Source organism: Akebia trifoliata, chromosome 16 (assembly GCF_017979445.1).
Source record: "Akebia trifoliata isolate Shusen 1 chromosome 16, ASM1797944v1, whole genome shotgun sequence".
Classification (NCBI taxonomy): domain Eukaryota; kingdom Viridiplantae; phylum Streptophyta; class Magnoliopsida; order Ranunculales; family Lardizabalaceae; genus Akebia; species Akebia trifoliata.
The window spans coordinates 31,720,579-31,748,102 of record NC_141390.1 but is presented as its reverse complement, the minus strand read 5'-3'; the positions used below and the strand labels follow the sequence as shown (position 1 = coordinate 31,748,102).

The window sequence follows — 27,524 nt, the reverse complement described above, 5'->3', positions numbered from 1 at the left end:
ACCATAGATCATTTGCCTCGAGGTACACATAACTATAAAAAAATTTCTTATGTATCCCGAGACAAATGATCTATAATTTTATTGTTAGGGCATGTGTCAGAGGGGGGCGTCATATTATCACGACTCTTTTAATTCATATGCTTTGAGCATTGACCCATCCATCTAGTTGTTAACCCAAAGATATTAGTAAAGGTTGGGTTGGGGTTTTCAAAAATGAAATTAGAATTTTGAAATTTAAATATAACTAATAAAAATATCTAAATATTAATATTTAATTTTGAAAATATTTTCTTATGAAATTGCAAATTGAGATTATAATTCAAAAGACAGGCACAAACCATCCTTTCAAAACTTTCAAGTAAACAAAATTATTGTATTACTTCATTGCAATCAATCACAATTGCCCAACAACTCCTTTACCATCACAGACTAAGATCCAAGAAAACATTCACATTGCCATTATTTATTATCATTTATTTCAAGGAAAAATTCTTCTTTTAGATTTCTCAACTATGGAGCCAAACTAATATTCCAATCAACAAGACTGATCTCGATCTAATATATCTCCTTGGCAAATAGATTCCAATTACGATCCAAACCAATCCATCAACACCACTAATTTTGACGATCAAAGGAAATCAAGAACAAAAAAAAAAATCCGTGTAATTCTACAACAAGAAAAAAAGACAGATTCAAGTGCTGAAATAAAAAAAGATGGGACAAAATTCAAATCACCATCAACTAAACTTAATCCCAATTACAGGGGTTGGCAACATGAATAAAAATATTTATTTAAAGGAAAACTCCTGCAGAAAATTTCGCTAACTTGTTTCTAAAACCATAACTCAAGTGAACACCAAATAGAGTTACAAAAATCGGCCTCTCTGCACCATCCTAGCCATGTATAATGGAAGAATAGTACTAGTTCACCCCCTCAGCCAGTTTTTAGATCACAAAAAACCCACTATTCAGTCTATAATCCAAGAATCAGATTGCAAAACGGCCGGTCCTGCAGAAAAATGAAAGACCGACCGACTTTGGTATGGATTTTGCACTTACTGGATGATTAATCTGCCGCCATGAATGGATCTATTTCGCCGAGATCAGCAACCAAAGGTTCTAGTTCTGATGTTTCCTCCTCTGATGGAGTAAAATAGGTTGGGAAAGGAAGTAGTGAAATATCGGGTTTCTTGTAAAAAGCATCCCTTATAAACACAAAGTTTCCTTCAGCACCCGGAACCTGTAAATATAAAAGGATAAAGGTACCAAAGGAATTAGAATAATCCGGGAAAAGTATTAGAGAGATTATATGAATAATATGATGATTTGTAAACTAGCCTTAATCTTTTTTTCCTTACGACTTAAATATGCAAAGAAGTTATGCACATATTGTCATGGCAAAAACTTTGAAGCGGGCAGCCCACTTCAAAATTTTGAAGCAGGCAGCCCACTTCAAAATTTTGAAGGAACCTTCTCCATGGATTACATGTGGCATTTCCAAGGAGGTATTTCAAATTTGGCAGAATGTAGGGACGTAAAATAAATTCAAAATGCCATGTGTCATGTTACGAGGAGGGTTCCTTCAAATTTTGCACATTTATGGGACTCTATTGTCACTAGCCTGGTAGACAAAGTCGTGAATGATTTGCACATTTATGGGAATTTTCAATATTTTGATACAACACAATAAAACAATCCAATTCAAAGATTCGAAATGATCCAAATATATATGGACTTGGCCAAATGATTTGTATATTAGTCGCATGCATAACACACATGAATTACTCCAAACTATTGTGATAAATAAAAAAATTAAAAAACTGTTCTAAAAAATTATAACATAAAATTTACAATAGAGACATACACTTCAACGGTTTTGTTTTTTCATTTTTGCCATTTTTCTATTGACAAAACCAAATAATACTTGACCTTTATGGTGGGATTTTTTCTGTATCTGAACTTATCAATTAAGAGTCATGAGGACTCGACATTCTAGGATGGGTTATATGGCAGATGGTGCAGAGCTGCCCATCTTATTAATATGGCATATGTTTTCTACTTCTTATAGGAAAGACCTAGTAAGAATACTCGATGCAGGAATCAGGAATGGAAGAAAAGGTGCTAGCTAACTCCTGCCATGCAGATGGCATGTATAGAGTACTGGGATCATTAATTAAAAGTTCAGCCTATGAGATCTCCGGGAGCAAGATATTGTCCCTATAATGTGATCCTACCATTGATCTATAGATATCTTTCAGGACTGCTCATATTAATTGCTGTCCAAAACATGCGTCTACACAAGGGTAAGGCTCAGCAAACAATGAGGGTTTTTACACGGAGATAGCATCGTGGGACCCATTGAATAGTGGTCTAAACGTGTATTCATCAAAGTATTGAAATAGACATACCTGGCCTCTCACCCACATTAAGTTCCTCACTGGGTCTATTTTGTAGACCCATACATTTTTAACTGTGGCTTGCTTCCCTCCCATGCGCCCAGGCATTTTCTTACCTTTGAATACCTGTTTAAACAAACAATACAGATCGTAGTACCACATTAATAGGTGCCCATCATCACTACATGGCATATGTGAAGCACACAGGACATTAGATTACTAAAAATGCCTCTAAGAATGAGTTTAAGTGTGAATAAAACAATCCTAAACACCGTATCTCTTTTGAACCAATTGCCAGATTTCCCTAAACCCGAAAAAAAAAAAAAATTGTGATAGATGGACATTTGGGTCACTTGATCAATTCATTTTAGCCTAGACAATTTCCTAGGTGAAACTCATAAAATGATGGGTTCCAACTTGGTCAGTTCATGTTGATACCAAGGATGGATTTCTTCCATTTCAATGTCCCAGAGTCCAAGTCAAGTGTTCTATTCAACCAATTTATTATGAGTTACTATAAGAGCAAGTCTACTTCTGCAAGCTTCAGAACAGCAACCATTGTTATAGACCCAAAAGTAAATGCAAACCAACACCTCAAATAAAGGAAGAACTCCAGCATAGATGATTTAGAAATCCTCCAAGAAATTCTATGTGGGATATCATAATCTTATACAATTAGTTTTTAACAAAATTCATCATTATAGAAAGTGAAAAAATTGAATAAAGAGGTGGACTCAAAAGTCAACATTATTGGTGAGATATGGCAACCTTTTTTATATTCCTACTATGTATGTTCATATATATATATATATATATATATATATTCCTTTAACTACTAGAAAAATACAAGTCAGCCAGAAAACACTAGAGAGAATCTTGAGTAAGCTCTAACAATACAATAATAGTCAGAGTGAATATGCGCATACACACAGCCTCTCACAACCACACCCAACTGCACCAGCCCCAAACACATCATAATTAGTTGCAGTGTCATATCCCATTCATGTCTACTGGTTTCTGGTTGTTAAATAATATTTGCACAATATTGCGAAGAATTTCTTCAGATGAAAACAAAAAAAATAGCGGAATTTTTTTTTGTTAAGTTAAAGATCTTTATTAAGAAGCACAGTCAAGATGACCATGCACAAAAAAAGAAAAAAAAAAAAAAAAAAACCCAAAGAGCAACTACAAAGCAACAGAAAAGCAAAAACAGATTACACCTCAATTCTACACACACAACCCCACTTTGTTACAAGCTCATAACACATCTTGTTTCTCTAGTGGAAAAAAATATTTTCTTCTACAATCCCTTCAAAGAATAATTTAGTTGACAGAAAACTGAATATACAAGCCAAAAACCACATGATTCAAGTGATGAAAACAATAGAGTACATCAAAACCTGAACATCATCATCAAAGCATTATCCCAGAACTTTGGGATTATCCAAAAACCCACATCAATCTATCACTTTCTTTCTTTTCTACTTTACTGAGCTAAGACACAGTTATATTTCTCTCTGTATTTCTTACAAGAAGGAATTCCAATCATCTAATTAAATATTTTATCAAATAAATTATTGATCATCTTGGGTTTATCCTCATCCAAGGCCTTGGCCTTGGTCTTGACCAAAAATTCATATGCGGAATCCATAAATAAGGGGGGTGGTTTGGCACGGAAATTATATTTCAAGCTTTTGACATCTAATAATGTACATGCACGTGTGTGTGTATTCCAACCATCAAAAAATAATAATAAATGTGTCCATACTTCATTGCATAAACCAGTTTCCCAAAGTTATCATCCGTAGTTTATAGTCTTTAACTTTATTACCAAAAACTGAAGTCCTGTGAGCTTCTCAAAGAATCATGCAAATAATACAAAGCAGTGAACTTTTCTTGGACAAAAAGATGTTCTAAAGGAATTGATGAAACATCAGATGCCACTTACTTTCCACTGAAATAAATGCAAGACCCATATGCAAATGTTTTACCTATCTACTTGAAGTAACACATACCTTCCCAGGGGCATCCCTCTGACCAGTAGAACCAATACTTCGATGAGATTTTGATGCACCATGAGACGCGGGCATTCCATCAAATCCCCATCTTTTCATCCCACCCTGTTAACACAGAAAAAAATTATTTGAGAAAAAAGGAAACCCACAGTTGCATCCAGGAAACAAACCTCTTGCTTCCAAAATATGAATATCATTTTATACAATATAATCTTCCACCAATTTCAAACCTCCATGCAATCAAAACTCAAGCCCTAATTTATGAATTCACACCATCCTTGAAGTGACTTGAAACAGTTCCTAACTAAATTTTTAAGGCCTGGAAAAGGTCAAAGACCACTCCCATACGAAAACACTTTAAAGAGCATAACAGAATAACAATTAAATTCCAAATAGTTTTGACACAAAAACTGATACATCTATTACCATGGGCAAAATACTTACCAAAAAAATATCAGTGGGTACAACTTTTTACAGTACTGATATTTCCTCCTTGGTTCATATTCCATAGACCAAAATGATAGTTCAACTTGTGCTCAACTCAACAAAGGCTTTTCGCTCATTGGCAAGACATTAGACATAGTTTTAAGTCTCAGACCCAAAGTCTAGATTGTTTAGTACCAAGATTTTTTTATTTATTTTCGATAGGTTGTTTGGTACAAAGACTGAGTTGCCTAGGCTGATCCAGACCTGAATCAAATCCAAATAAAGTTGAGACAAAAAGGATGATTTGAGTGTGGGTCAGACTGAGTTAAGGCTGCATCAGACCGCAAAATGAGATAGTGAAAGTTAAAAGCATGCCAAGGCCGATTAAGAGTCACAATGGCATTTTTTTCCCCAAGCCAAGAGAATTTCAAGATAGGGGATCACCCAAGTCTTTAAACCATGATCCCTATATTTTATGAATTGGACAACACAATTACTAGGCAATCTCAATACCTGTAGCCACAAGTCCAGGATGTCTAACTCGATACCTTGCAAACATAGTGTCTGATAATAGTAGACAGCAAACTGAACCAATTCATTCCATTACATTCCCAAAAGGGGATAGGTCATTAGAAAAGCTAATCATTCCAAGTACTCACTCACAAATGGTTGGCTTACAGTATGTATAATTTACTGAAATTGACAAGATAATGCCTCAACATGTGAGAATCTATATTCCAACATTCAATCCTAATTTATTAAGATCCCAAGTGGTTGCTTTTGGATGCACTTATATTGAACTATGTAAGATAATCATGTAATGTCACAAATAAAATCAAGCACCAATCCTATAACTAGCAACATTAATAATAGTAAGAATAGGGACAAGACTCTAGGAAATTAGTTTACCTGAAAACCTTTCCCCCGAGTGATTCCTGTAACATCAACGTATTGGCCTGGAACGAAATGACGGACATTAATGGGAGTACCAACAGGAAGAAGTGCGTCCTCGGTCACAGGAAACTCCCTCAATTTCCTCTTCATAGGAACACCTTGAGCTCTAAAATGACCCACTTCAGGTTTCGTTAAATGTTTCTCCTTTTTCTGCCCACACCCAACCTAACTAACACCATAACCGAAACACCTCTCAAAAATCCAAAAAAAGAAAAAAAGTACTTGTGAAACTACAAAATTAACACAAGAACTGAAATACCCATTTGAAATTCCAATCAAAATAGAAAAATCCAACAAAATTTTACTTGTAAAACTACAATTTTAACACAAAAACTGAAATACCCATTTGAAATTCCAAACGAAATAGAAAAATCCAACAAAAATTACTTGTAAAACTTCAAATTTAACACAATAACTGAAACACACATTTGAGATTCCAATTGAAACAGAAAAAGCCAATGATTGGATCAGATGTATAAGTCCTTAAACGCACCTGTAGGGCTGTGATTCCTTCTTTCTCAATCGTTTTAACCTGAGAGACTATGTTATCATCCAGCCAAAGAACAGTGATTGGAACCCTAGCTCCCCATTTGTCCCAAAGAGCAGTCATCCCACATTTAAGAGCGATTGCTCCAGTCCTCTTCGAATTGGGTGTCATCACTCTTGTCTTGGCTTCGATGATCTTTGGTCCATCACCATTGATCTCAGAATCTTCTTCAATGATGAGAGACTCGGAACCGAATCTCCTAAACTGGTTTAGTGTAGTTGTTGTTCTTGAACCGATTGAGAGAAATCTGAGACAAGAAGTGAGGCCTCTTGATGTCGACGACATAGTTAGTATTTGGAGGTTTAGAGATGCTGTAGCGATGGAGGTTTTAATGGCATTGTGGTGTTTGTTAAAATGCGCAGATGTGTAAGATAGCGAGCTTCATGAAGAGGGAAAGTTAGAGAGAGAGAGAGGCCAAGGAGAGGGTTTCCGCGTAGGGTTTTAGAAGAAATGGAGTCCGCATTTGCTGTTTGGGGAAATCCGTGCTAAGCTGTTAACTAAATCTGATAGTGCCAAGTGGATCTAGAGATACGAATAACTTAATAATATTTAAGTCCCTCGACTAATCTGTTATTATAACCATTCAGCTCAACCCATTTTACCCAACCCACTTTGAAGCCCATTTTCTATTTTAAATGTTCTTCTCTCCCCTCTAAAAAAAAAAAAACAAAGAGTCGTGCTGGGGTGACACAGGATTTACTATCATTCTCACAATTCTGACGTGGAGATGCGTACATAACCGTAGATGATTTTTACTCGTATCACGAGAAAACATATCTATGGTTATGTACACATCCCACATTAGACTTGTGAGAATCAAAATAAATACCCTGTGTCATTCTAGTATTTTTCAAAAACAAAGAGTTGTGCTGGGGTGACACAAGATTTACTGTGATTCTCACAATTTTGACTTGGAGATGCATACATAATCGTAGATTGTTTTTACTCGTATCACGAGAAAACACATCTATAGTTATGTGCACATCCCACGTTAGACTTGTGAGAATTGCAGTAAATACCCTGTGTCATTCTAGTATTTTCCAAAAACAAAGAGTTGTGCTAGGGTGACACAGGATTTACTGTGATTCTCACAATTATGACATGGAGATGCATACATAACCATAGATGGTTTTTACTCGTATCGCGAGAAAACACATCTATGGTTATGTGCACATCCCACGCCGGACTTGTGAGAATCGCAATAAATACCCAGTGTCATTCTAGTATTTTCCAAAAACAAAGAGTCGTGCTGGGTGACACAGGATTAACTGTGATTCTCACAATTCTAACGTGGAGATGCATACATAACCGTAGATGGTTTTTATTCATATCATGAGAAAACACATCTATGGATCCCACGTCAGACTTGTGAGTATCACAGTAAATACTAGTACTAGTAAGTTATTCATATTCACGGATCTCTAGATCCACGTGGCACTATCAGATTTAGTTAATAGCTTAGCACAGATTTCCCTTAACAGCAAATGCGGACTTGGAGAAATGAGTAGAGAAGTCCTTTTACAAAATGATGATGGTTTAGTTGTAAATTCAAGTGGTCCACAAATACGCCTCAAGCCCTCAAGTCAAGTTTAATTATTTGGGTGCCCCTCCGCGTTTTGATGAATATTTGAGATACCCCATGTTTTCAAATTGATGACACACCCATTGACCTCAATCTTCTCTTATTGAGGTCGCAACCTGGGCAAGCTAGCCTGAATTCAAATCGATCGATTGCAAGTCTGAGCCGAGTTATGTAGAAAACGAGTTGAGCTTGGCTTAGAATATCTTGACTTGACCACAATTTGGGTTGTGCTCAGGTTGAGGGATCGAACAACTCAACTCAAGCCGAACCCGATGCCTATATACTAATATACAAATAAATGTTTTTGTTAACTTTTTTTTTTTTTATTCCATCTTACTCTTATGGCTTGTGGACAATTTGATATTATTAATGTGGGCTTTGATTAAGTATAATTTATCTAAATATAATCTCAATATTGGATTTAGAGGTTGTATGTGATTTTATTTACTAGTAATTTTGTTTTTGATGTATTTTTTTTTAAGATATAAAATTAATTTATTGATTAAAATGAAGTTAGGTATATTCAACGGCAACCTGCCCAACTTGTTATCAAGAGGAGGCTTCTATTAATGTTGATAAATGTAGAAGACATTTTAGGAATGAAGTTAAGCATTTTGCTGAGATTTTAAAGGTCATTGAAAAGGATATTCAAGTTAGATTTTTCGATATCTGGGAAACAAGTTGAGGATTCCCAAGTTAATAGAAGCTTCTTCTTGATAACTGGGAATCCTCAACTTGTTTCTTAGATATTGAAAAATCTAGCTTGAATATCCTTTTCAATGACCTTTAAAATCTCAGCAAAATGCTTAACTTCATTCCTAAAATGTCTTCTACACCTCTCATGTTAGATATGGAAAAGAAAGGTGAGTGTTTGGAAGAGGGTTCCACCGAAATTTTGATGCGGGATACCTACTTCAAAGTTAAACTCATGGGGACATGTCTTTCCTTAAGGAATACTTTGGAGTATCTTTCCATGTCAGTCATATTTAATTCTCATCATTTAAGTATATTTTCCTTGAAAAACGTTTCCTTCATAATTGGAAGATCCAAATTTAATACACCAGCACGGGGACATTCTTTTGAGCCTATTAATGTTTGACCCATCACTCAATGGGACTACATGTAGGAAGATAAACTTGATTGGTTTCTAGCATCATATTCCAACATTTTTCAATATCATGCACTATGGATTGTGGTTGCAACAACTGACAAGAACATGTTCAATACTCTAGAGAGTCAAGAGAATGTCAATTTGGTGTTTGATTGCATTTGAAAAAATATCAAAGAGGTAGATGGGGAGGTGAGAGGGATAGAGAATGAATAGAAGAAGAAGAAATAAAGAAGAAGAAGAAGAAGAAGAGAGAGAGAGAGAGAGAGGTCAACAGTGGCAATAGTGACAACAATAGCGACAGTCGTGGGGAATAAGAAGAGGGTGATGATAATTAGGATTTTGATTTGAGGGTGTAAATCTATTTTCCATGGAAAAATCAATAAAACACATGAAAAATGAATTTTCCACCATTTTCCCATGCACAACCAAACACACCCTAAAATAATTGCAAGTATCACTAATTCAACTGATTTTGGTTTATGGGCCCATTAAAGGATCACTTAATGGTACATTAAGCCCAAAAGAATGTTGCCAAATTGAGTTTTTTAGATGTTTCGTGTATTTGAACAACTCTTTTGCGTCCACACTCAGCTAGGGTGTTAATGGATTTGTAATTGTATGTAAATTTAGCTCAAACCAAATTAAATTATTCAAAACAGTCTAGTTTGTATTCAATCCACCATTGTGAATTGGAAACTTGTTTGTCGTTGAACTCGTTTGAGATGTAATGCATTCTCTGGAAATGCTGTTATTGGTCACTCTTCCAATTCCGGTGGAAGAACTTTTATGGAATTGAATCGATGAGTGTTTGGAAGCGTTTTTAGAAAACAACTTCTTTGTATATATTGGTAATCTATATAATAAAACACAACGGTAGAACTCTCTTATGGGGGATAAATGCCCATTGAACTATATTGATCCTTTCATCTACACCCTTCAAATTTTATTATTTTTCTCTCTTCCCCCCCTCTTATTTTCAATAATATTATCTCCCCCCCCCTCCAAGTTTACTATCTCTTTCCCCCCATTTTCAATAATACTTCTTTAACTTTATTATCTTTTCTCTTTTACCTTTCTAACCCCAAAGAGGATGCTCATACTCCTTCACTCTCGTTTTTAATAATCTCTCCCCAACTTTTTACCCTATTAACCCAAAGATTTTTTAATAATCTCCCTTTAACTTTTTTTTTTACCCCCCCTCCCCCCTTAACCCTAGAGATAATGCTTACACCATAGGCACGAACAAATGCTAGTTATGTATGAATTTTGATCTTTGTTTTAATATCATAAAAATGTTCTTTCATTTAAAATTTTCCCTAAATGCTAAAAGTGGGAAGATGATTTGGAATTCAATCAATTTCTTTTTTATTTTATTTTATATATATATTTTTTTATCTCTATCATTTTATAATTTTTAGTTGGGTGGCAAGTAATTATTAGGCGAGTTACAAAATAATAATTCGATCCCCAATAACGTTTTAAAGGACTAAAAATGTCGAACGCTCATGTCTGAAATCTAGAATCTGATGTACAGTTTGATTCAGATTATCAACCTGATTTTTTCATAATAAAAAAATGAAAAATATGGAGAATAAAAAACAGTTGTTAGACCACATCTTTTGAATTATAAGTCTAACATGCCCCTTAAACTAAAATCACTGGAAAACTAATAGAAAATGATTCAAATATCTTTTTATTTTTTTTAATTTCTTCAAAAAAAAAAGAAGAAGAGATCTTTGATTTTATTTCTAAAAGATATATTGTCTTGAATCTCTAGGACAAATATTTTTACTCTCATTTTCAATTTTTAGATATGTAATTGAGTGATTTTTTTTTCAAATCAATTTTTAAAAACAAGAGATTTTAGATTTTGAAAATCAATTTTCTTTATCTAATTTTGATAATGCATAAGCCGAATGGAGAATGGGGTTCTATAATTTGAACTATAACGCTTGTTAATGTTTTGATGTGTGAGCCCATAGTAACACAAAATGATGATTTTTTTGAAGGAAAAAAAAAAAATGCGTGTTGCATCTTTGAAGATTAAAACGATTAAAAAATGCGACCTTTTCATTTGCGACAAAAAACACGATTTTATTCTTCAATTTTTTTTCATTTAAAAAAAAAAAAAAACGCATTTAAACCCGCAATCCGACTTTGTGACTATGCGTGGGCCTGGCTGTGTGTCGGGCGCAGTTACACCCCCGGCGCAAGTTAGAAAACCACGTTCATATTGAGGTTGCTTACGTGGAATTTTAGTAACCAACGGAACACACTCGTCTGTAGTAGAAAACACACACACACACACACACACACAGACACACATACACACTCGTATGGAGCTCTACGGCCATGGCTTCCTACTGCAACCGATTTCCAAAACTAGGGTTTCGAGAGCTCATAATCTACAACCAAATTTCCCTTCAAATCTAATTTTCCGGATAAATCTCCGCTGGAAGCCAATTAGTGGAGTCAGATTGTCTATTTCAAGACTTGGTGTGACTGCGAAAACTCCAACGAAGCTTGAACAACCAGGAGGGAAAATGGTGGTTGAATTGGTGGGGGCATTTAACGAGTTAACGGAGAGGATGAATGTTCTCTCGACCAGTTCGTCTCGTCTTCTCTTTAAGTGTCTGAAGCTCTCCATCCCAATCTTGCAGGCCTTGCCTTTCTCTCCCGATGGACGTTCTCCACTCTCCAAGGCGTTATCAATCGCTCTAGTTCTCGCTGATCTTCAGGTATTTGGTTGCAATTTAGTTTAATTTCTCTTCTTTGTTTAGTAGAATCAGGTTAATGGATTCAGAGGCCAATAAATCGATTCACAATGACCTAACACTTGATCTGATTTTATCCACAAAGTTGTTAAATTTGATTTATGAAAAACAAGTTTACAAATTTAAAATATCCTGCAAGTTTTAAAAATAAATTGTTTTTCTATATTTAAAAATATAATTTTTGAACAGTTTGTGAATCATATCTGTATAGTGCACATATACTAAATATATAATACATCTGAGTATTTTCAACCTTATCAAAGAGGATTACAAATTGAAAAAGTTTCAGCTTTCATGCTGGCCTTAACTTGAACTTCTTGAATATCTATAGATATAGGATTGCATATTGTTGAGGTGTTATTGTTTGGCAGTCCAGTTAGTAAGTTCATGAATTATACACATTTTTTCCTTAATTTTTATAAATCGTATTAAGCACCCGAAACCTTTGAAAGTTTTGGTAAAACTCATTTACTTTTGGACATGATGTATTATATATTGGGTTGGGTTCCGTTGACTTAAGAAATGACACAAGATCTTGACCGTGTGAACACAAAATCTAACTGTTGGATTTTGTGTGTATCTCAACAATACATATCCTGATACAATGATATTTATCTCGAGGATAACTTTCAACTGTTAGATTTTGTGTTCACATGATCAAGATCTTGTGTAATTTCTTGAGTCAACGGAACCTAACTCCTATATGTTTAGAATATGTGCATTATACAGATACTATTCACAAAATGTTAAAAAATTCTTTTAAATATGGATTTTTTTTAAAATATTTGCATGATTTTTTAAATGAAAAACCAAATTATGGAACTTTCTTGTACCATCGATTTGGGTTTGCATACCCTGAATTGCTAATTCTTGTAGTAGTAGTTTCAGGTTCGACCATGAATCTCTTTATAAAAACTTTAATGGTGTTAGTTTGCTGTCTCTAGACTTTTCCTACATCTTGTTTTGGTTTTACCATATAGTCGACATCTGATGTCATGGGTCTTGATCTTGTCATACATAAAATTGTAACACTGACTGCTGGAGTTAGTACACTACATACTTTTTCACTTCTAAATGCAAGGACCGTACTTGGATCAGGACTCTTCAGTTTGATCCCTACTGTTGGTGCAGCAAGCGATGTGACCAATTCATCTCCCCTCCCTCTTGCTACTCATTTAACAGTCCAGCTTATCCCTGTGATTTTTTTATATTATTTTTGTCCCAGATAAGAGTGGGCAAGGCTTCTGTTTGGTCTGTTTAGTCTTAACTCTTACGTAATGAAATTGTAACCAAGTTATATTCTTTTTGAGGGCTTGAATCTCTTCCTCCATAGCAGGAATGCTTTTGTGTGGGACTTCAGTTCATATAATAACAAGTTGTCTCTAGAAAAGTTTAATAGGGCAAGCAATCTTTGTAGATGCTCCCTCTCTATTTATCTATTCCAGTTTTTTGTTTTTGTTGCTTTTTAAGATTTGAAATAGTTTTTTTAATGACAAAAGTTAAACTATGCTCTTGCACTGCGTGGTATGCTTGCAAATTGGGGAAAATTTTACCAGTTTCGTGTGTTTTTTTAGTGATTTTTTTAACGGGAATTTTTTTTGCACATTCATTGAGGGAATTGGTGGGGAAAGGAAAAAAATTGCAATGATTTTCTGTTGATTTGGTGAGACTAAACAGTTGGCAAAATTTTTGCAGTTTGTGGAGGGGCAACCGAGCATCCAAGACCTGGATGTTAGCAAATTCTTAGTACCTTGGATTTTCTTTAAAAGTCCCTAAAAAGCATTTAACAGCTTAAGGACATTTGTCTTACTAATTGCCCCAAAATATTTTTTAGGAAGAAAATAAAGTGCTCCAATGAGTGAGAAACTGCAAACCAAAATGTGATCATTTTTTTAAACCATTTACCATAAGACTTTGATGATGGTATTGACTTACCGCAATGTTCTTCACAGATGGATGCAGAAGTTATTTCAGCTGGCATGCTGAGAGAAGTTCTGGAGGCTGGTGCAATTTCCATTCATGAAATAAAAAATCAGATTGGCCCTGGTACTGTTCATCTATTGCATGAAAGTTTCCGGGTTAAGGAAATTCCTTCAAAAGCAGAACTTTTGGATGATGATGGTGCTGCTGCTTTAAGAAAGTACTGCCTGACTTACTACGACATTAGAGCTCTAACACTAGAACTTGCTCTTAAACTTGATACAATGAGACATCTTGATTACCTTCCCAGATACCAACAACAAATGCTGTCACTTGAGGTTATGAAGATATATGCTCCCCTGGCTCGTGCTGTTGGCTCTGGCACCTTATCGCTGGAGTTGGAGGACCTCTCTTTCCGATACTTGTTTCCGTATTCCTACCTTTATGTAGATACTTGGTTGAGAAGCCATGAAACAGGAAGTAAGCCTCTAATAGATATCTACAAGGAGGAATTGCTTCAATCCTTGAAAACAGATCCTGAATTAGGGGACATGGTAGATAACATCTCAGTAAAAGGTCGTTATAAAAGTCGTTTCAGCACCATGAAGAAACTTTTGAAGGATGGCCGCAAACTGGAAGAAGTAAATGATGTCTTAGCTTTGCGGGTCGTCTTGAATCCTATATCCGGAGATAATGTGTTGGAGATTGGTGAGAAAGCATGTTACAGGACGCATGAAGTGATCCAATCATTATGGAGAGAAATACCGCACCGGACAAAAGACTATATTGCCAGACCCAAAGCGAATGGATACAAGAGCCTACATATGGCAGTTGATGTTAGCAATAATGACAGGGCTAGACCACTAATGGAAATACAAATACGTACCACCGAAATGGACATGCTGGCCTCTGGTGGAACTGCATCCCATTCTTTCTATAAGGGGGGCCTTACAGATCCGGAGGAGGTGAGTTCTCACTCCATTATGCGGTTGAATCTTGTTTTTGTTACTTTTCGTGTGACTTGCCATGTACCGCTGGTGTCATCTTTTTTAATGCCTAGAGATAATATGGCCTGGCCAAATAATATTTTGAAATTCTGTTGGTAAAGGTTGATATGTTTGCTCAAGTCTCGTATAATTTACGACTTAATGAAACCTTGGCAATTGAGTTTTGGGGGCAAGTGGAAAACCCCCTTTCGGTTTAACCATGAATGGTCCTATCACTTCTTTCAAGGCTTTCAGATTAATCTTTTCCTTTTAGTTCTCAGTTGGGTAATTATTTTAGAGAGCTTCTATTGGCACCCCAACTTTTACTTATTACACTCCAATTAAAAATAAATAAAAGTTGGGTGCCAATAGAATCTCTCTCTCTCTCTCTCTCTCTCTCTCTCTCTCTATATATATATATATATATATATATATATATATAGGGAGCGGTTCGGCAGCCCTAAAGTTTGCCAAGTTTTGTGCCAAACATTTTTTGTAACACTTTTGATGGGGTTAGAAGTTTTGGAATAGGCTGATTTTTTGTGAGGATGATCTCTATGGTGAAGAGATCATCCTCACAAATAATCAGCTCATTTTGAAACTTCTAACCCTAGTTTACAAGTGACGAATCGTGGACCGTCCAATTTTTGTAAATCACTTTTGATGGGGTTAAAAATTTTGGAATAGGCTGATTTTGGTGAGGATGATCTCCTCATCATAGAGATCATCCTCAAAAAAAATCAGCTCATTCCAAAGCTTCTAACCCATATTTTGAAAAATGTTGGCACCAAACTTGGCAAACTTTAGGGCTGCTGAACCGTCCCCATATATATATATATATATATATCTTTTTTCTAGATTTTTATTTTTTGGGTTTAAGATTTTATGAGCGTATTTATAATTGTCAACAACTACTGAAATTGTTTGAACAAGTGTTATAATGTTTTGTTATGTTGAGACATTAATTTGAGCTAAACCTTTGTAATGTTTGAATGGTATGTTTTAATCCTTAATTGCGATTTGATAAATAATTTAAGAAATTGGGTGCAATAAGTAAAAGTTGGGGTACCAATAGCAGCTCTCTTATTTTAAGGGGATGCTTATTCGATGATCATGTGCCCCACTTTTCCTTGTTAATCTGTCACTGCTCCAATAAGCAGGCCGCGTAACTCGTAGTCAGTAGTCCACTTTTTCTTTTGTAACACTTCTTGATTTAGATGCTAGTTTAAGGAAATGTCTATAGATTCTCATTATCTGTTGATTCTCAGGCAAAACGGCTCAAGGCGATTATGATGGCTGCAGCTGAATTCGTAGCATTGCGTCTTCGAGATCTCCCTTCTACGTGTCATAAAGGTCTCGAGATTGATCAGAGAGATCGAGTATTCCGCCTTCTTGATAAGAACGGTGATGGAAGGATTAGCGTCGAGGAGCTTATGGAAGTGATGGAAGAGCTTGGAGCCGAAGGAGAGGATGCCCAGGAGATGATGCAGCTCCTCGATGCAAACAGCGATGGTTCTTTGAGCTCTGATGAATTTGATTTATTTCAAAAACAGGTAACGTTCAGTATTTTTTTACCACGAAAATAATCTTGGAACTTTACAATGAAAATAATTCCCCATCTTACCTTGCCAACTAATTGGGATAGTTCCATTATTCAGTGTAATGGGGTCAGACTCGTTCCGCAAGTTTGTCTTTTGGCTGATGTAGAAATCCCATCATTCTAGTCATACATTGGATAAAAACAATGTACATAACCTCAAATGTATATTGTGGCCCATGTCGGGTCACTCAGTACAAGAGGTGTTCCACCAATTATATGTGGCCTTGAGTGTGCATCCACACCACTTGTAAGGTAGCAAACCTTGACTTGACATACTATAGCAACCCTGGGGCTACTGCATTATCTATCATTAAAAACTCGGAATATGACGTTTCTTTGTATTTCTATAGGTTGAATTAATGCGTAATTTGGAGGACAGGGACAATGAATACAGGACAATGTTGGGTGAGAAACTTCAAATGACCGACAGCAGTGGATTGATCCAAGTATACCATAAAGAGCTCGGTGACAGGCTTGCTCTAAGATAGTTTGGTGTCTGATTAAAGGTAATAGCGGTATGTACGCACTTTAAATGGATATACAAGATTACCCTTGTTGCCATGTAAATTACTTTTTGTACAGAATCTAGTTAAATCTCCCGTATGATAAATCTCGAGCTGAGTTGAGGGACTTAGCAAAAATTTGTTTGTCATCAGACGATGACACATAAGTCATGTAAGTTGTACAGTTCAACAATATATCGTATGTGTATGTGTTTGTTCTGATTTTTTGGCTGAGCCAGTCTTATGGTCAAGGTTTTGGATCAGGTTCGATACTAATTTACTTACCATAAAGAAAAAAGACATGGTATGACTCTTACAAGCATAAAGGATTTCCACTCTACCATTTCGGCTCCTGAGGGATCCAATTAGCTCAAGAAGATAAATTCATCAGGTGGAATCGGGATGTAATTCATTAGAACTGTACTTTACAAAGAAATCGTCTCCAAGTCATGAAGGATGCTGATGCCCCTTTGTCGTCACATTTTACTGGGATGTATCGAAGGTGAAGCCAAAACTAAAATGTCACCTAATATGTGTGGGCAATGGATGTCACCTTGGTATCGCCGGTTGATCTAAGATACCACATTATTTTAATTACAAAAAATGTTCTAATCTATGTGATGAAATTCAACAGTACTCTTAAACTTATTGAATCAACAATAGCTTGGTATCAATTTATAGAAATAAAAAATAAGAGATTCTTCCAACTTGCCAATCTAAAATCCTTTTAAATTGGTTATAGGGTTGAATATGGACAAGTTGCTTCATGGGATATTCTCCCCCGAAGCTCCTGACTATATTATTGCCCAATTGCACTAAAAAGACAATATAAGAAGTTGAGCAACTCCCAAAATTAACTGTCATTATAAAAAAAAAATGAATAATGCTGAAGTGACCTCAAGTTTGTACCTCACATTGCACATCCTGATGTGAAAGTTTATGAGAATCATAGATGCTTTCATCGAGATACGAGTGAAAAAGCATATATGATTCCTATCCACTTTCACGTCAAGATGTACGATATGAGGTATAATCTTGAAGTCACTCTAGCATGACTGTAAAAAAAAAATGTATATTGAAGATTGAAGCTTAAACTTGGCTATAAAATTTAGAAGAAAAATAAAAATGCTTAGGCCTTAATGGACCCAAAAGAAAAGATAGACAACTTATCTCCCTTCTACAAGTCTACATGGTAGTCCTTGAAGTCATCACTCCAACTACCTCCCCCAAATAAAAATAAAAATTAATTTGAATCACTCTTAGTTTTTGAAATCCTTCCCTACAAGTCTACATGGTAGTTCTAGAAGTTATCACTTCAACTACTACTACTACTACTACCTTCCCCCAAATAAAAAAAAAAAAAAAATTTGAATCACTCTTAGTTTTTGAAACTTGCTTCCTTTAATATCCTATTAGGTTTGTGGACTCCCACTCTTTGAGATAAGGGAGAAATCCCTTATCTTAGAGCCCCACAAGTAATAAACATAGAGAACAGCAATCATAACTAAGGGTATCTTAAATCCTAATAAGATAAACAATAAAATCCTTAAAGAAAGGAAAGGCCCTAATTTCAGCCAATCCTACTAGGGAGGTGACTAGACTAGTATTTTGTTGAGGACCTGATATGTGTTGTAGAAAAAGGTTGCATCTTTTGACTCTTTCAAGAGTTCTACCCCAATAATCAAGGCAATTAGAAAAAATGTTAAGGGGTATATCAGTCATAAAAATAAGGTAATCTATTACTTTCATTTCATAACAACTGTTATTTCACTCATTGTTTTTTTAGCTACTATTGTCACACCAACTTTTACTAACGCTACACCAACTGTGTTCAATTCTTAGCTGTTTTAGATTTAAGAGTTACTATTGCCACACTTACTGTTTGCAATTCTTTGGTGATTCGCATAAGAATTGGCATGGCATTAGTAGAAGTTGGTGTGGCAATAGCAGCTCTCTCTCTTGTTTTTTTTTTTTTTTTTTCAAAAATTTATACATATATATTTCTTCACACAATATATAAGGCTATAAGCAAAGCCCAAGGATCTGGTGCAAATCCACTGGGACCAAAACTGTCCGGATTGAAGGGGACAGATAAACCTATCTAACAAAGCTACCTGACCTGTAGGATCTTAGAAAAAAACTGGTGGAAAGATAACTTCTTTCACTTCATGACAAATCCAATTATGGAAAATTGAGAAAGAGAACATTTTTTCCCCAATCTTCTCTCTCTCTTACTCTCTGTCTCACAACATGCCATTCTTTTACAGCAAAGTCTTTCTACCCATTTAATTTAAAAGTCTTTGAAAACGACCCATTTTTTATTTCTTGAAACCATTAAAAAAGCTGGTAGAACCGCCCAACTCTCTCTCTCTCTCTCTTTCCCTCTTTGCAAGACAGAATGAAAGTTTGGTGGGTTTGAGGAAATTTTCAGGTGAGTTCTTCCATTATTCTGTAAATCATGCTTGTCTTGCATTTTTTTTTGTCATGTTGTAGTTTTGGATCTAAGAAATTTGGAATCTTTGCAAGAAATGGAAAATGAGATTCTGGGTCTTGGAAGTAATGATGAATGAGGTATTGGGTATGTTTGTTTTTTGTTATTTATTTTTCTTATGGCCTAAAGGGTGAATTCTTATCTGATTTTTTTATTTCATGGTATCTTTCATCTTGTTTTCTTATTGTGTAGACTTATAGTAAGGAGTGAGGGGTGGTAGTTAGTGAAAAGGAAATTTAAAAAAAAAAAGTTTTTCTAGAAAGAATTTATTATTTATTTGTTACTGAAATCTGACCAAGCACACAAGCCTAATTCGGTATAGAAAATTAATAAGGTCTCTAAGAAGATTCTGAAATAATTCTTCGTCGATGAATACTAGAATGTGAGTATTGGGTCTTTTTTTAATTTTTTATATACTAGGAGAATTAGGGAATCGAGACCGGAGCAGCGAAATGGATGAATTTTCGAACTTGTTTTCCGGTTGGAGTTGGGAAGAGAACAAGTTGTTTGAATTAGCATTGGCTGTTGTCGATGAAGACAACCCAGATCGGTGGGAAGTGGTTGCATCCATGGTTGGTGGAAAAAGTGCAGAGGAGGTGAAGAAACACTATGGGGTACTTTTGGAGGATTTGCAATCTATCGAATCGGGTAAACTTGATCATAGAATTGGAGAAGCTCAGCGGTGTCTACCGGTTGATTGCACCCAGTCAGTGTTTTGGACCGACGAAGATCAGAAGTACGTCACTTTCCATAAATCTTGCAAATAATTTGATTTTCAATGATGTTCTATGTGTTTATTTTGTTAATTTGTTTAGTTCTCTTTGTGATTGTGGATTTAGTCAATTTTCTTATTGGATTTTGATGCAATTAGGCCATCATATGTTTTTAATTTATTGTCTCAATTGGTATTCTACTCTAGTCCTGATGATTTTATTGTCAAAAGTGCCAATGAAGTTCAATTGATTTTGGTTCAATATCTGTGATGGTGGAATTATTTTCCATTAATATTTATCCTCTCCTTTGTACATTTATTTGTATTACTCTGTTTTGTCTCTAATGTAATTTTCTTCCTACTTGGTTTTCTATTTATCTTCCTATATCATGATCATCATCAAAGCCTTTTCCTAGAAAAGTAGGGTTGGCTGAACAAATCCTGTTCCCTCCGTTCTATTCTTTCTAAAGCCCGTCTTATGTTAATTCAACTGTGTTCATATTTGTTCTTACTGTTGACAAACCATTTACCCCAAAAGACCAATCTGATTGGGAATGCGCAAATATGAATATAAGAGGGTCATGGGTTGAATTGGGGCACGATACGTGAGTACGTGACACCCGAAAGCAGAGGCGGATAACACAACACTCCCCTTCACCCACTCGAACCCGTGACCTATACGAATCTAGTGTTCTGATACCATGTTGACAAACCATTTACCCCAAAAGACTGATCTGATGGGGAAGGCGTAACTATGAATATAAGAGGGTAATGGGTCGAACTGGGGCACGATACATGAGCACATGACACTCATGAGCGGAGGCGGATAACACCACACTCAACACTCACTACCTCTATCCACATTCTTCTTGGTCTTTTTCTATTTTTTTTAGAACTTTCAGCTTGCAATTTTCTTCTAATTGGGGCTGTAACGTTTCACATGAACAAACCCATCTCAATTGAATTTCTCTATATTTCTCGCTCTCTATATTCTGTAATTCTCTTAGGTTTGGTGATTCTGTGCACCTTTATTTTCTTAATATGAGTATATGCCAGACAAATTCCTCCCCATTTTATTGTTCCTTGGGTCTCAAGCTCGTTTGTGGTACATGTTTCTGTTGCCATAAGAGCTCTTAGAAAATAAATTAAACGTATTAACAGGTTTTACTTCAATATTTCATGACTATATTCCGTATTCCAATTGATCAAATGTCTCCAAAGTGAACAGTACAATTAATTCGTTGTTATCAAAATGGATTCCTTTTTGTATGGAAAAGATATGGTTTATCCCCAAATAGAACCCTTTACTCAGATATAGAAAACAACTCATAAACACTTGCAACTCGACAAAAAACCCTAAACAAAAAATGAAGGATATAGGAGAATAAGTTTATTTCAGATTTAGCAATTTTATTTGAAGAAGAAAAAAAATCTACGGTAAGAGGTACTTACTCGACACTGGTGTTCTTCAGGCACACTGCTCTTGTTAACCAAGTCTCAGCCCAAAGGAGACATTCCATTGGCTCGACCTCTGTATAATAAAGGCTAAATAGCTTATTTTTTGTGTGCATCAGCTTCCATGTTTTGATGAGATGGGATAGCAGAAATTAAGGCAACACTTGAATTGGTGGTTAAAACTTACAAGTAGTCTCAAATATTTTATTGTGACTGAAGTTTACTAAATGATAACTTGATATTATTAGGCTACCATCCTTTGAGTGTGACAGATATGTTGAGTTTTGTATTATCCACCTCCACTCCCGGGTGTCATGTGCTCACATATTGCACCCCAGTTTGACCTGTCACCCTCTTATATTCATAGTTGCGGCTTCCCCATCAAATCGGTCTTTTGGAGTAGTTGGTTGGTTAACATTACTTCACATTTGAATCCATGTAACCACTATGAAACATTTTCACCCTTGGCTCTAAACAAAGTGCTCAAACCAACAAAGACTGAAGTACTTTCGAAATGAAGAAGTCCCCACCATAAGATTAACCACGAATATGTCGAGATGAGCCTCAATAGATACAAGTAATGTAGATATTAGTGACTTAGTAGGACAAGCAACATTACCCTTCAAAATGTAAAACCAAATCCTCATAAAATGATGAAACAATCTATTAAGTTGCTTTCAGAAAGCGATAACTGATTGAAATTCTTCCGTTATTTTGTAATTTTGATCTATTCTTTGAACTCTTCATGCATGCAGGATGCTTGTTCAGCTCAACATAAATTGATCGTCGTTAGGGGAAAAAGTGCTTGTGTCTGCAATGCTGATCATAAATAAGAATAATGTACAGGTTTTATTTATTTATTTATTTAGTACATTATCGAGAAAATCGATACGTTTTCTTCACTATAAACATTTATAGATGATTTTCATGGATGTAAAGCAGCTTCAAAGGGTTTGGAGCTTCTGCATTTTGAACTTTACAAGTCCTAGTGATCATATTAAAGTTAACCAATTTGATTGGTAGGCCTCATAAATCAGATGGTTTGTATCAAATGATCAAACATAGCCTTCACGAAACTACAGCTTCATCCGACTGATTGATCGAGGAGACTAATTTATGATCCAAGGGTAGCAATCTAACTTCTGTATATTAGCTACTCCATTACTGCACATTTCGTGATCAGATGGTGACAGTACATACATCTACCACGAAGAGTAGGTCAAGTATTCGAAACCCCACGAGGCAATGAAGTACTTAGCGCAATCCTCCTGGGTCCATTTGACCCTCGACTCAACTAGTTGCATGTCGGACTTTCCGAAGGGGGTGTTGCATGTGACTTTGGGATTAGTCTCATCCGAAGGGGACCCACGACGCACATTAAAAAAATAAAATCAAAAATAAAAATAACAATCTACCGGTGCATGCATTAAACGTGGTATTATTTTAGAAGCTGTGACATCGACAGATGATATATGTGTAGTACAACATAATTGATTGAGATCTAACTACTTCATTAAGGGTTCTCTTATGGCTAAAGTAGTGTCTTTTGCATTGGGGCCAAACTGACAACGTGATTTGGACTGGAAGCTAATTTGATTTGATTTAGGAAAAATTACCTAAAGAGGGTTAGATATTTTAATATTTAACTAATTATTATTATTATTATTATGAGTCGTTTCGTTTGGATGAGATAAACCACTTAACTCAGTTTATAATTATTTATTAATTTATATTTATATATAAATATTTATGATTTTTTATATATATAGAATAAGGTATACTAGAAGATGATTAGTCGTAATATCATATTTTTATTTAGATAATAAATATTTACTTATAAAAAAAATAATTATTTTAATAAAAAAAATACAAAATCCCAGTTGACTCAATTGAATTTTGTTGACTTAAACGAGAATTTTAAATTATTGTTTGAGTCATCTATGTTGTTTAACGAGACAACATTCGAGATGGCTCACATATATTATTAATTATTTGCATCGTTTGAGAACGATATCAAGATACTTGAAACTATGAAGGGGATATTAAGTGAAAGAGGTGTCCTTGGTTGACACCCTAAATCATTGAAATTGTGATGAAAGTCCAAGGTTCAAGGTTTTTAACAAGTGATTGAAGTAAGGATATTTTGGTCAGTTTTTATTAGTCTCTCTTAAAAGATCATGGTCAAGGGAGGTAAAGATAATAAGATATGCCGTATTATATTGTTGCAGTACATGGTAGTAGGTTGTTGTTGTTGTACTACACATTTTATAGATGAGGGGTTGTACTACATGGTTGTATTGGGGACAGTACACCCCCTCTTGATCTTCTATATCATCTATAAATATCAAATTACAAATATAAGAGATCAAATAGGGTTCAATAGGTAAGGTAGTAAGGGGAAAGTCTTTTGCGTCGGTGACGGACACAATACTTTTGAATCTTTCCATCCAAGCCGTTCAATAGGTGGACCATCTATGGGATGAATCATCATGGCCCCACTTTTACCATGGTCCACGTAGTTGGACAAGTGGACGGTCTGTATTGAAATTCAGAAGTGGGGACCACTCTTAATATGGGAAGATAAAAGAGTCTTGTGTCCAACACCAACGCCAAAGTCTAGCCTTTCTCTGGGTTTGTTGGCTACAAACATTGGAGAGGTAGTAAGGTAAGAAAAACTCTCTCTCTCTCTCTCTATCTCTATCAGCAAAATTGATGTTATGTAACCGTTACTGGCCTTGGTTTTTGTTAATTAGTATGATACAGTGCTTCAGCTTCACCATATTACGTTGCCCCAGACAGAGGAAGACAAGGAGGAGTTTGAGAGATTGGGATGATTTAAAATTTTCAAAAAATTATTTGGGTATAAAACCTTTGTAGAGAATCATGATTGTACTATAGATTTCCATTATGTTTGAATATTTGGGAATAAAACCTTTATAAGAGAATTTTGTAATTTATCTTTCATTTTTATTTTTATTTATTGAATTTTTTTTTGGAACAAGGATGATACATTTTAAGAAGAAACAATGATGAATATACACGGTAAATCATATGCAATCTATACTTGGCTGATGTGGCAAGGGCACAGAATCCCAAATCTTTTTTCCTTTTGTATCTCGAAGAAAAAGATCTATGATTCTATACCCTGCCATGTCAACCGTGTATGATTTTACACGTGCATTGATCACGACAGAAGAAAGTAATAGAATAACAATGTGATGATGATAATGTTTAGACTAATGATAAAATGATGTGGTAAAACTTACATGGTTGATGTGATGGTGTATATAACCATAGATCTTTTTTACTTGTGGATCCCAAAGAAAAAGACGTAAGTAAATTAGAATACTAAATTACCAAAAACATATATTATATTCCATTTTGATTATTTTGTTACACCCTTATTTTTTTCTCATCTAGATGTCAACCAATGTGGTTGGATATTAGAAAAACCCTTGGAACAGTTTAGACAATTCGACACTTCTATCTTTTTCCCCAATTTAAGGACGAATGTAAATAATTTGACAAAAAAAAAAATCTAACATTTTTCAACGGTGAAATGTAAATTTGTGGGTGACGTGGCACTTTCTTAACCGTCAAAGAGTGCTACAGAGGATCCGCTCCCAAATCAACCCGATAGGGAGGTGTATGAAATAAATACCGTAAAGATTCAAATATTACATATGAATTTAATAATTTATACATTTCTCTAGCCCTTTCCCTAATTCTAATTAACATAGAATTGAAGAGTAATAGAATACCCACCACATTCTAATTTACTTATAAGTTTGTCAAGAAGTTGGATCAATTAATTAAAGATTTTGGTTTCCAATGACATATAAGTTTGAATAAATTCATCATCATGAAACCCTAATCCCAAAAAATGGGGTTTGGCATAGCCAATTTTGTTCTTCCACTCAATTAAATTTAAAATAATTTATTTTATTGATCATAAAATCTTTAGATTTGTTTTTTATTATCTCAATAAATGTCAATTTTTTTCTTTCTTACATTTATTTGAATATTTAGGTTGCACTTTCTTTTAGACCTGAGTTGTTATCACTTTAACACTCTTCATTTTATATGTTCAGACCATCTCAATTGACTTTTTCTTAGTTTATTTCTTATGAACATCTTTACAAATGCGTTCATTTTTAATTTAATTTTTCCAAGTTTATCTTTCATTAAGCTCAATGTTTTTAATCTTATCTTTACATGCAAATGAAGGTACACGATTTGTCATTTTTTTTACAACAAAAGCAATAATGCGTTTGAAAATTTATTTACAATGTACCGTAAAATGAAATCAACACGAAAGTTTGTTTCTTAGGAATGGTACAAGAAAACAATGGAGTTGATGTGTAGTCGACGATCTTCTTTCTTGCGTAACAAATGAATAGGCCTATATGGGATCCACATATTCTATGATTGTATTTTGAGAATAAGTGCACATTGTCCTTGTACCCATTCTATATTGCAAGAGATGGTGCCAACAAGATGGCTTCTATCTACAATGTTTGTAGAGATTGCTACTTAGTCCAGAACCTGCCCCTACATATATACTGCTAACATCCTCTTTCTTGTCATTTCTTGATTGTCCAATATTCAACTTCGTAAGTTATCATCCATCTTATTGTCATCTTATAGATTTATCAACTTTATTTAATTGGGACATATAAACCTATCAAGTAATCAAGATGATAGTTAACAGTGATCATTTTATTTTTCTTCATAAAGATTTAAAAGTTGAAGCTTATAAAATTTTCCATACAAGAATTTTCTATTGGTTGGGAATTTCCAAAATAATAGAAATTTCTAGAAAAAGAAAATGATCAATTTTCTAAATTTCCATAATGTATCATGTTGAAAATTCTTCCATGCCAAAATTTAGTGTTAATGAGTTTAATGTACTCAAAATCAAGGTGAGCAAAAATACAATCAAAGACGATGAAAGTAGTCCAAATCTGGCTCAAGCCCCATATATTCTAATATGAATTGGATGGTACTGGATCAATCACATAGCTTTGAGAAATACAAAGGAAGAAAAATTTGCATAAAGAACTAAAAAGTAGACTGAGCTAGTCGCATTTTAGAATTATATATAGGATTCAAATCTGAATGTTTCACCCCACTTGAGGATTCATTTGGTATGGGTTCCTTGCAAATGAGTTAATTTGCTCTAGGTGATGGTCGATCGGTCACTTAGAAATAAATCTTGACGAGTTGTTGCACCTCACAACGAGTAAAGCTGAGATGATCTTGCTCTCATTTTTTATTTTTTCAATGGACACCGGAGCGAAACATTGGCATTCAAATGAACGTGGCATTGATAAAACAAATGACATGAGAGGACGATGACATTCATTTGAGATATGAAGTTCATCGGGTATGACGATATTATAATCAACAACAAAAACTGGGAGTGATCAATTGTAGTGGCCCAACTTGTGTCCAAGTCTTAAATGCCTAGGCGTGCTTACTACTTGGCAACATGCCATGATAAATGTATGACCAAACCAATGCCACATGGTGCATATGGTTTCAAAACTCATCCGAGACTTAGATGTATTGCCCAAGTCGTCTCGGTATCGACCAAAAACAAGACGGACGGACATGTTTTTTGAAATCTCACGAGATGAACTATATGTCTCGGACAAGATATCGAAAATCTCTATATCAGTTTTCATCTCCAAACTCTATCATTTTCACCCACAAATCGATTTTTTCTCCTTCTCAACCAAGTTAACTAGAGAACAAAGGGGTGTGGTAAAAAAAAAACTTCATCTTTCTCCTCTAAATCAAGACGAAATCAAATCAGATTTTTCAAGATTTTTTAAATGGTCTAAAATCATTGTCTCGTTATCGAACCAGATGAGATGACTCGTCCAAGACAACTCGGTATCGGGTATGGACGAGATGAGAAGTGAAACCGAGTTTTAAAACCATGATGGTGCCTCATTATACATAAATATTGCATCTAAAGTCATTTTCATTCCTACTTATCAATTTGACTTGAATTTTATTTGAAGATTTCAATATGGAGATTGTATTC

At 35.0% G+C, this 27,524-nt stretch overlaps 3 protein-coding genes and 1 long non-coding RNA gene across 5 annotated transcripts; 3 read left to right on the top strand and 1 right to left on the bottom strand.

Moving 5' to 3' along the window:
- Positions 1–707: 707 nt before the first annotated feature.
- RPL3P (ribosomal protein L3 plastid) lies at positions 708–6,780 on the bottom strand. The gene is made up of 5 exons (XM_086429403.1): positions 6,285–6,780; positions 5,747–5,956; positions 4,412–4,516; positions 2,409–2,522; positions 708–1,240 (listed from the first exon to the last, which is right to left on the bottom strand). The coding sequence occupies exons 1-5, from the start codon at positions 6,621–6,623 to the stop codon at positions 1,067–1,069; spliced, it is 942 nt and encodes a 313-aa protein (XP_086285529.1). The 5' UTR covers positions 6,624–6,780; the 3' UTR covers positions 708–1,066.
- Positions 6,781–11,326: 4,546 nt separating this feature from the next.
- CRSH (Ca2+-activated RelA/spot-like protein) lies at positions 11,327–17,038 on the top strand. Its single transcript, XM_086428009.1, has 4 exons — positions 11,327–11,769; positions 13,758–14,690; positions 15,980–16,264; positions 16,662–17,038. The coding sequence occupies exons 1-4, from the start codon at positions 11,368–11,370 to the stop codon at positions 16,797–16,799; spliced, it is 1,758 nt and encodes a 585-aa protein (XP_086284135.1). The 5' UTR covers positions 11,327–11,367; the 3' UTR covers positions 16,800–17,038.
- A 1,820-nt stretch (positions 17,039–18,858) lies between these two features.
- On the top strand, positions 18,859–22,483 carry LOC147383607 (protein RADIALIS-like 4). Of its 2 annotated transcripts, XM_086428011.1 has the most exons (4): positions 18,859–19,245; positions 19,341–19,385; positions 19,726–20,041; positions 22,228–22,483. In XM_086428011.1, the coding sequence occupies exons 3-4, from the start codon at positions 19,758–19,760 to the stop codon at positions 22,253–22,255; spliced, it is 312 nt and encodes a 103-aa protein (XP_086284137.1). In that variant the 5' UTR covers positions 18,859–19,245; positions 19,341–19,385; positions 19,726–19,757; the 3' UTR covers positions 22,256–22,483. The 2 variants fall into 2 exon arrangements, with proteins under 2 accessions (XP_086284137.1, XP_086284136.1); XM_086428010.1 differs by lacking the exon at positions 19,341–19,385 and having other exon boundaries at positions 18,863–19,245.
- Positions 22,484–23,515: 1,032 nt separating this feature from the next.
- Positions 23,516–24,473, top strand: LOC147383606 (uncharacterized). The gene is made up of 2 exons (XR_015173787.1): positions 23,516–24,137; positions 24,226–24,473. It is a non-coding gene; the product is annotated as an uncharacterized LOC147383606 (long non-coding RNA).
- The last annotated feature ends 3,051 nt before the right edge of the window (positions 24,474–27,524 follow it).

What these genes read in the sequence shown, in the direction of transcription:
- RPL3P (XM_086429403.1), bottom strand. Translation starts at nt 6,623, where the DNA reads ATGTCGTCGACATCAAGAGGCCTCACTTCTTGTCTCAGATTTCTCTCA. An exon ending in AAGGAATCACAGCCCTACAG is followed by an intron (nt 5,957 to 6,284) that starts GTGCGTTTAAGG and finishes GGTGTTAGTTAG; the next exon opens with GTTGGGTGTGGGCAGAAAAA. An exon ending in TAATGTGGGTGAGAGGCCAG is followed by an intron (nt 1,241 to 2,408) that starts GTATGTCTATTT and finishes TTATATTTACAG; the next exon opens with GTTCCGGGTGCTGAAGGAAA.
- CRSH (XM_086428009.1), top strand. Translation starts at nt 11,368, where the DNA reads ATGGAGCTCTACGGCCATGGCTTCCTACTGCAACCGATTTCCAAAACT. An exon ending in TAGTTCTCGCTGATCTTCAG is followed by an intron (nt 11,770 to 13,757) that starts GTATTTGGTTGC and finishes TGTTCTTCACAG; the next exon opens with ATGGATGCAGAAGTTATTTC. An exon ending in TTGATTTATTTCAAAAACAG is followed by an intron (nt 16,265 to 16,661) that starts GTAACGTTCAGT and finishes GTATTTCTATAG; the next exon opens with GTTGAATTAATGCGTAATTT.
- LOC147383607 (XM_086428011.1), top strand. Translation starts at nt 19,758, where the DNA reads ATGGATGAATTTTCGAACTTGTTTTCCGGTTGGAGTTGGGAAGAGAAC. An exon ending in TGGACCGACGAAGATCAGAA is followed by an intron (nt 20,042 to 22,227) that starts GTACGTCACTTT and finishes TCATGCATGCAG; the next exon opens with GATGCTTGTTCAGCTCAACA.